Raw genomic sequence first — 9,846 nt, 5'->3', positions numbered from 1 at the left:
TGTTGCAGCATAGTACATATTATAAAAATTGCAGGTTTTTGAAAATATTTCGCGAAAATATCAACCAGTAAAACAGAAAATACCTGCTTCAAGTTAATTTTTAGACGCCAAATGAATTGAAATATTGCGACCGAGTGTGTGAAAATGTAGTCGTCATGTAATCGTTGCATCAAGATGGTAACGATGAAGTAACTATAATTGGACGACCAATGTGCAGAAAGCCTTAGTTGTCAAAAACGCATGCATTGAAAACCATGATGCAATAATACAAGGTGGTATCGGTTGGCAACTTCACGCTCTAATTCCACCATATTGACTGCCTTAGGAGTAACAGTGTTACTTCTTTAACAATTCTTTGCCTAATAATATAGTTGAACGTTTTTTTATTTTTTCTCAGTATACAAATTTTATTTTCCTAAAAAGGTATTTTATCTTATTTTATTTCATTTCATTACGAATGTACTATAAAAAAGCAAATTTTGTTTAGGAGAAAATGTGAATAAATGAATCTGCGTATTTGATTGAAAATCTCACTTTTTTCGCCTGTAGCACTAATAATTTTCATTGAACTCGCCACAAGTTATATATTTTGGTAAGAGGCACATCAATACCCTTCGAGCTGTAAGTCGCTTACGTTAATTTGGAGATTTTTTCATAAGATATTGAAGAAAAGCTAAGAAAAGTACCAAAAAACACTTTTTTGAAAAGATCCATCCATTGTCCGATAATTTTAAAATAACGAATAAAATGCGGGACAAATGCAGGACACTTGGAAAAAATCTACATTTTCAGGTTTTTCAGGTTTGAAAAATTACGCAGGACCGACCTTTGAAACAGTACGGTCCTGCAAAAAACAGAACGGATGGTCACCGTAGATATAACGGTAATTTAGACAAATACGAAATCTTCGATAAATCAGTAAATAATAAAGCTAATTTATTCAAAATTGATGTTTGCAACAATTCTTTGCCAAGAAATACGTCTATAATAAAATTTTGGAAAATGGGCTTGGCACCACCCACTTATGATGACATATACATATGTATCTCGATAAGCGTTCTACTAATTTGTACCAAACGCGGTATGGTTATTGTGCTTGCCACATAAAAGCAAAACGTTGAGAATTATTGAAATCTAACTAAAATTGAGGCCGCTTTTCATATAACGGTAAATTTCAGAAATGCTTGAAGCTTCAATATTTCGAAATTTAAGGACGCTAATTTACTCAAAATAGATACACCCCGGCTTACCATGTAGCGGATAGTAGTATAGTAGTAGTATAGTTAATACTTGTGCCGGGTATTTAATGTTCGGTTCCGGCCGAACTTAGACTTTCTTAATTGTGGTTCGTTACATAAGGTTTGCCGACTGAAGTCTATCATCATGTCTTGAGTTGAGTTGAGTTTTCGTACTGGGAATTCGGGCCGATAAAGCTTTGATAGTTGTTATCTACGTATTACAAGTTTTATGAGATATATGTATGTACATACTATTAATATGTACATACATGCATCCATACACTCTCGGAGATCGAAATCCACTTGGCTTTGATGGCTGCATAAAATACCAAAAGCTCTCAACCTGGAAGAATAGTACGCGTCTTACGCTTGCAGCTTGAGGGCGTATTGCTGTATTTTAAAGTGGCTTTGGACAGTAAATATATAGCACATACATATATCCACAAGTATAGGAACACCAGTGATCCTGCTCCTGTTTACATAATTATTTTCACTGCGTGCCGACTGTGGTCTACATACATATATTACCTAGTATGACTGCTGATTACATCCACAATGGCCAGTTGGGCCGTCTTCATTACAATGGGGCATGTCCCATGCTCATGGTGGTAAGTTGCGAATAAAAAGTGTTTGCTTTTGTATAAACCGGATTGTGCATAAGCATTGCATTCGGTTTGCATTGAGTGCTTTCAACTTGTTAGCAAACATACCAACATCACATATTATGTACGTATGTATACAGACTAGGGGCCGGGTACTCAATGTCTGGTTAGTAGCTTAGTTGTGCATACTTGACGTTGCATGAGAGTTGTCACATAAAAAATCTGTTAAATGAGCTTTGCATGGAGTGAGTAACGTCGCCAACGATATTTAACTGATTAGTGTTAACCAGAGATGGTGAAAACGGCCCTGAGGCCAAATTCTCCATGCCTGGTTAACACTAACTACAGTTGAAACATCGTTATCGACTCCCTGTTATATGTTATGGTGTCGATCACCTCGATAACCATGTTCATCCTGCAGATAGTGTTTACCAGACATATACCACGTTTATGCGACAGAATTCATTACTTCTTCATTTCATAAAATCAAAAATGGTTCCGTTTATGCCTAATTCGCGAATTCATGAAATTAAGTGTTTTTGGCCCTTGTTTGAATTCGCAAAATTATTTAAATGGGTTTTAATGTATTCTATTTTATTCTATTTGAAAATTTTTTATATTTGAATAAATCTACGTAAATTTTCCAGGGTTTTAAGTCATGGTTACGCCCATCATGCTCATTAATCCAAAAACATCATAACCCTAGTTAACAGCCGTTTGTGAAACGTGGCGTTGCCGGCCTTGCACTTCGCGATTTCATGAAATGATGCAGAATTCATGGTTAACATTCGTGTATAACTGAATTAACGAAATTGTGTTTTTGGATCCACTATTAACCCAAATTGATGAGATGATTTCGTGAATTGGCCTACGCATAAACGTAGTAATAAAGTAACCGGCCCTAAGTGCTCGTCTCCGCAGGATAAATTTTATATCTGATAAATATGTCTGAATATAAATTGGCAAAGGAGACCGCTAACTACTCTTCAAGAGCAATATATGTATACCATATCTTGCCATCTATTGCCGGCAATTTGGTAGTTTGACAGCTACATTTTCATTTGAACAAAAGCTTCGTGGCGGCAACATTATTGATATTTTAATATAAAAGGAAAAATTGAGCTTATGTACTTGGATGTGAAATAACATATTTTCTAAACTTTTTAAGCGATTAAATTCGACAAAAATACGTTTAAGGGCCGGTTGCTCAAAGCCTGGTTGGCACTAATCTCCGGTTAACATCGTTATCGACGTCTTCGACTGCATGCATATAACACGGTGTCGGTAACGACGATAACGATGTTTAACCGTAGATTAGTGTCAATCGGGCTTTGAGCAACCGGCCCTTAGAAGCTATCTTACAAATACCCATATCAAGATATAAAATGCCCACATACAAAAATTGCCACTGATATAAATTATATCTAGCAATCAAAATTATAGCTGAACAGCAACAAATTTTATTCCGTGGTGACGGCCAATAACGGAAATTTGTTCAATGTCAGATTCCCACTATCTCCCAGTTAAACATCATTATCGACGCTTTTACCTCCGGTTTGTGTTAATCGGATATTGAAAAACGGCCTTATGACCGGTTGTTCTGGTTGTCTGGTTATCACTACCTCTCAGTTAAACATCATTATAGACGACGTTTTCGATATCATGCATATAACATGGGATCCATAAAGCAGTCGTTGTATTTAACCAGTGCTTCTACTTCCGATTTTTTATAACCAGACATTGAACAACCGGCCCTTATGAATGTATGTTCACACATAAATATGCTTTGATTAGTAATTTGTATAGTCTCTCTTCGTAGCTGCATACGTGCATATATACGTATGTATATACATATATGTATATGTAGCTCAGCGCTTGGAATCTGATATTTCTTTAAAATTTAATCTTTTAACTTTTTAATTGTATTTTAGTTTCATGGTGGAAGTTGCGAACGGATTTTCTGGCACGGTTGGATAGTCAACGATGTTATTGAATTCGTCTTCTCTGCGCTTGCGCTCTTCGTTCTGGCTTTTTCCTACGAAGCGCTTAAGTTTTTCAGCCAACAGCTTGTGAAAAAGAACGAAATGAAGGAAGCCCACGGTGCCAAAATGTCTACCACTATTAAATCGAATTGCTCAGAGGCGCCATTGACTGGGCCCAACCGAATCGTAAATTGGCGTACAATCAACACTTCAGTCCATATGGTCCAGACTTTGTTGTACGCAGCACAGGGTACGATTTCCTACGTGCTGATGCTGGTTTTTATGAACTTTAACTACTGGATATGTCTCGCTGTAATTTCAGGATTAAGCTTGGGGTTTTTCGCATTTGGCTGGACGAGACGTATACATTTTTTTAATGAATGTTGTAATTAAACAAATCAATAAGCGTGAAAAATTTACACAAATGATTACGAGCAGATCACTTGTTTTCATTAAGCTGGCGCATATCATGGATGTTACATAGTTTAGAGTGAAATCTGTTAGAAATAACTTTTGGTACAACCACAGCCATCGGATAGGAAAGTTAAAGTTCTTCCCATTCAAAGGAAGTTTTCACTAAAGGAACAACAATGGGGTTGAAAAATATTTAAATTTCTTAGCATGTACTTCAGATAGAGGATGGCTGCGGGTTCAGAAGTCCGTGCATATGAGGAACGTTGTTGACCGACATTCACTAGGGGGTGTGTTTACACCAAGTATCTTCTGGGTAGCAATGGAACACCCGCTTATAAGCGAGCTAATTGTGAGAAGGTGAACCCCAACAATGGGTTGTTAAAAACTTATCAATGAAAGGTAAAATTAGGAAAGCATTTTTGGCCTCTTTGGATCATGCTTTACTATGAAGTTTTTTACAAGTTAAAATGCCTTTGAGTATGTTATATAGTGCCATCCCTAGATATTATGCCTCCAAATTTAAGTTTGTAAGCGATAACCATTAAGCCAAAAAGTATGTATTCAATTTATTACTATTTAGTTAACGAATTCTTTGCTTACCTAAGCAAATCCCAAAATGAAATCATTATTTTCACCAGTAGCTTGTTTTTCTAACTCTTCTCTACCGATTATTTCTCAACTGGTAGAGAATATACGTCATTCTCTAATACTCATTAGCAGTAGAGAACAGGGTGGCGAATTCATATATCAATTCGCCTTGATAGAGAATTGTTACAGAAACGAGCTACAGAACTCTTACGAAACGTCGAATTACGAACTGATGCTGTCCGCAAAAAAAAAAAATAAAAAAACCAAATCGACCATGTTGTGATAGACGGAAGGAACGTGTCCCATGTTTTAGGCGTCCATACGATCGGAGGGCCAAACATTGACTCAAATCACTTTCTTGTTGCAGTCAAGATACGCACCCGTCTCTGTGCAGCAAAAATGTGCTTCTAGCATTACAAAGAAAGCTAAACACCGAGAACCTGCAAAAGACGGTCCATTTCGGACGGTTTGTACTTTAGGTCCTGTAGTTCTCCGATCTTCTGGACGATCGTCACATGGCTTGGGCGATAAATTCGTTCAAACCATTAAACTCGCCGGGGACCGATGGCATCATACTTGCGGCAGGGTGAGGACGGGGTACATCCCCAAGCCTTGGAGGGTAGTCAGTGTTGCGTTCATTCCGAAGGCAAGAAAAGGCTCTCATGTTTCTCATATGGATTTTATACCTATCAGTCTGTCTTCGTTTTTGCTAAAACCGCTAGAGAGATGGATAGACCTGTACAGATGAAACGCGTTTCGTCGGAACTCTCTTTCAAGAGTTCGACATGCTTATTGCAAGGTCGGTGGATTCCACCACGCACAATTTTTCGTAGGATACGTGGCAGGTGCATGGCATAAATGGACGCCAGTCTAGCGCGAGCACATGCCTACCAATTGATTGCGGCATGCAAAATTAATTCGAATGCACCTGAAATGGTTATTTAAGAAATTAATAACGCTCATTAAGTGCGATGTGTGATCAGCCGTTGTATGTATTGCTTCAATGGAGCTGGAGCTTTCAGGCACCTTTTTACCTTTTGCTCTGACAGCATGCCATAGAGAAGACATAAAGCTGTGCAATGTAGCCGAGTCGGCTGCCAACTCGTGGTGCCATCCATTTTGTTCGCGTAAATTTCATTACGAATTCTCTGCCCTGTACCGGGAGTCAGTCAATGAAAAAGAAAGAGTTATTGGTATCCCCATAACACATCCATCTCCATGTACATAAATATGTACGAATTTATATATTCATTTTTTCCCTGCTCATACGAACGTGTTGCAATATTGAGCACTTTTTCCCCATCCACACAAGGGTATGTTGCGTATACGCCATGTGTGACGACACTTCTACATTTTTGACGCAATAAATGGAGTGAAGAATGCGCTTCCCGAATTTTTTTGTTTACGACTTTTACCATTCAAAATGGAAATTAATGCCACTACCAGCACAAAATACATATTAATTTTATTATAATTCTTACAGCTTTTTGATCCGCTTCCGGTTATCACAGCCAGAAGTTCAATTATGTATATAGTAGTTGCGAAGATAGAATATATTGTATCCACTAGGGTATACAATTCAGAATTCCGGGATGCCGGACAATTTTCCATATCCCGAAATCCCGCGATCGCGTATTTATTTACAGAGTGAAAGTGGTGTTGAAAACGAAAAAATGAGTTCACGGGCATTTGAAATGAAAAACGAGAAATACAGAACACCAAAATTGAGATTCACAGTGAACTTGAGTCACTTGCACTCGAAAGTGAATTTCAGTAAACACGAAAAATTTGGTAGCTATTGAAAACACAAGAAACTTTTTACAGTGTGGCAGAGTTGCTCTTCATTTTACTTTGTAGGCGTTTTGTGAAAATTGAATTTGAGCAAATATGAGTAAGTGTTTTTTTACAATTAATATAGATATATTTAAGAATATTACAAATATATTTAAACTACATACTCTTTTAGTAAAGTGCATTATGCTCCGCGTAAGAGCAAATATGGTGATAATAAATCTGTGGGGTTTAATTTTTTTATAGCTAAAAACTGTGCGCCTACTGCAAAATGCAAAAATTGTGATAAAGTAGAAATCCCGAAAAAATCCGGGATCCCGGGGTTCGAGTTTTTCGCATCCCGGATTTGTTAACATGCTTCGGGATTGATTGCCCTAGTATCCACCTATTGTTGAGACATGCTTTTGATAATTCGTTCGCCGCATTCCTAATGCGAATTGCGTGTGGGAGTTATTAGGGAAATTAAATAAAAAGCCATGCCATCAATTAAATAAATAAAAGGAGTTTAGTTAAACAATAAAATGTCGTCGCTCGGCGCGCAATCCCTCATATCCGGAAAATGTAATATCTACCAGGGACTGTAATCATTGTGAGCAAAATAATTTAAATCAGCATTTAATCATTATTTGGTGATTTTTATTTTTTTCGCTTAAAAATGATAATTATTATTGAATTTTATTTTTTCGCTCAACGGAAATAATTTTTATTTGCATTTTTATTTTTTCGATCTCAAATAATGATTATTTTATGATTTTTATTTTACTACTTAAACACTGTGATTATTATAAAATAGAAAAGTCCATAGAGACGCAATCTACGGAAATTTTGACCTGAAAATTTTGGAACTTAACCCTTTAATATGGTGTCGCTACCTCTAAGAGGATACGTCGGAAATCACGCTGGTATAGCTTTTGAGTTTTTTGAATGATAATTTAAAATAATAATATTCAATAATAATTATTATCTTTGAGCAAAAAAATCAAAATCATAAAATAATCATTATTTTTGATTGATAAAATAAAAATCAAGTAATATTAATTTCCTTTGAGCGAAAAAAATGTCAAATATTAATTATTATTTTTAATATTTATTGATTAAACTCGAAAAATAAAAAACATTGTAAATTACACAAAACTTGTTGATCTTTTTGGTTAAAATATAAAAAATAATGATTATTTTCCGTCCATGGCACAGAAAATAATTTATTTTGGCTCTCCTCTCTCAATGCTTACCTACTTCAGCTAAGACTGAATAATTATAGTAAAAGCTCACATTTAGCAATTTTCTTTGCTCTTTTGCAATATTATTTTTTTCTGTCATAAAATTTGGACTATTTGCAGCAATTAATAACAATCCAGAAAATACCGTTTTACTTTAAGGCTAAAATATTGCTTGCACTAATGAAATAGAAATCGACATTTTTTGAGTGTATATATCTGTGGTCATAAGTAATAATCGCCTAAGTCGAAAAACCTGAATTTGACAAAAACCGCTTTAAAGATTTGGATTGTGGGGAAACCACAATATTTTCATCTATAACTTTATTAATAGCTTAGCTAACGAGATGGGAGTTTCACATAAATATAGAATAGTAGTTGCAGAAAACAATAGTATATATAACTCAATTCTTTCTTAAGTCGACTTAGGCGGTTACTGCTTATGACCACAGATACATATAAGTATGTATATATTTTTATGCTGGTTAACGATTCCTAAAACTGTGCTTACGCACTTGAATGAACCATTTGCTTTAACCATAGTGAAATAGCTTAAATGATCAATTTTAAAAATTTATTTTCTCAGATAAAATAAAATACAAATCCAAAGAAGGTAAGAAACATGACTTTTTCTTAAATTTCTAAACGAATTTCCAATGTTATAACCATGATAAAAAAATAGGAAGGTAGAACCGCTGATAGGAATTTTTCAAATTCTTGATGTTTGCAAGCAATTTAATTTTAAAATTTTACACACAAACTCACACACACATTCTAATTTTCAATCTAAAACAACAACAACTTTGAACAATTCATTTTTTTTTGCTCTCAATTTTATATGATTTTAAAATGTTGGCAAACTTAAAAAAAAAATCATGGCCGACGAATTGAGAGAACGGTTTTACCTTGCTATGTGTTTTTATCATGGTTATAACTACATAATGGTTTTGAAAACTAACCCAGCAAACATAAGGAGTCCTATTTCGGAGCCTTTACGCTCATAATGAGCTCATTTAAGAGTCAGATATGAGGGTGTTTCCCTTCCTCCGAAGGTCGACTTACATGAGCTTAAATTCATACATCAAATGAGCATCAATAAGAGTCATATCCGACTCATAAGTCTCATTTGGACTCTTATTTTAGGTTTTTCTTTGAGTCTTATTTACTCTATATTTTCAAAAGCATTCAACAAAAATTTCTTTCAAACAGCATATATACATACTTACCTGCATATATATTTACATTTCAACATGCATTTAAAAGCAGCAGCTGCAGCTAAATTTTGTTTAGTTTTTGTTTTCTAATTATTTTCAATTTCTGTATAAACAAGTTAAGATATAAATTTCTAATCTTTATTTTGTTTTTATATTGGCACAAGGTGCTGGCTCATAATTTGGATCATATATGACTCTTAAAATAAATACTCATAAAAGAGGCACACATTTTTTATTTTTGAAACTCATATTTCTTACCCATCTAAGATTCCTTATATTCCGATCGCTCAGGATATGTTTGCGGGAAAGTAGTACATTGGCACGTGTGTGCGTAAAAATTAGCTTTCACACTTATTAGAATTTATAATAGCAGTGTGAATATTAATTAATAAAATGTATTAACTTAGCAAAATAACCTTTATCTTCCAACATAATTTCCAAAAAAAAAAATCGTGTTCAGAGGGAAGCACCACCGATTGCAAGTAAGAAGGAGAAAAACTACTAAATAACGGTTTGTTTTTGCTGAGTACAATTGCTCATCACATTCATTAAACTACGAAGAAATTCAGATTTCCACCACATCTTTATCTTCAACCAGAAATTTGAATGAACTGAGGAAACACTACATAATTTGATTTTAATTTGAATACAAACACTGTGCCGCTAATTTCTCACATTTGTGATTAAATTAAAATATATTTTTGTGCAAATTATCTAAAAAATGGTTGGAATAAGTATTGAATATGCATGCTTGGCCAGACGCATATATGTATGTACATTAGGGTGCTCCAAAAATACAT

The 9,846-nt window shown here is 34.9% G+C and overlaps 1 protein-coding gene across 1 annotated transcript; it reads left to right on the top strand.

Annotated features, from left to right (window-relative positions):
- The first annotated feature begins 1,598 nt into the window (after positions 1–1,598).
- Positions 1,599–4,366, top strand: LOC108380219 (high affinity copper uptake protein 1-like). Its single transcript, XM_017636595.1, has 2 exons — positions 1,599–1,846; positions 3,772–4,366. The coding sequence occupies exons 1-2, from the start codon at positions 1,772–1,774 to the stop codon at positions 4,213–4,215; spliced, it is 519 nt and encodes a 172-aa protein (XP_017492084.1). The 5' UTR covers positions 1,599–1,771; the 3' UTR covers positions 4,216–4,366.
- Positions 4,367–9,846: the final 5,480 nt, after the last annotated feature.

This window comes from Rhagoletis zephyria, unplaced genomic scaffold (assembly GCF_001687245.7).
Source record: "Rhagoletis zephyria isolate East Lansing unplaced genomic scaffold, Rhagoletis_zephyria_1.1 Rzeph_scaffold_18596, whole genome shotgun sequence".
Taxonomy (NCBI): domain Eukaryota; kingdom Metazoa; phylum Arthropoda; class Insecta; order Diptera; family Tephritidae; genus Rhagoletis; species Rhagoletis zephyria.
Note: the sequence above shows the minus strand (reverse complement) of the source record. Positions and strands in the feature narration are given on the sequence as shown.

Coding starts and splice junctions, on each gene's coding strand:
- LOC108380219 (XM_017636595.1), top strand. CDS start 1,772: ATGACTGCTGATTACATCCACAATGGCCAGTTGGGCCGTCTTCATTAC. Junction 1,847..3,771: donor CATGTCCCATGCTCATGGTG/GTAAGTTGCGAA, acceptor ATTGTATTTTAG/TTTCATGGTGGAAGTTGCGA.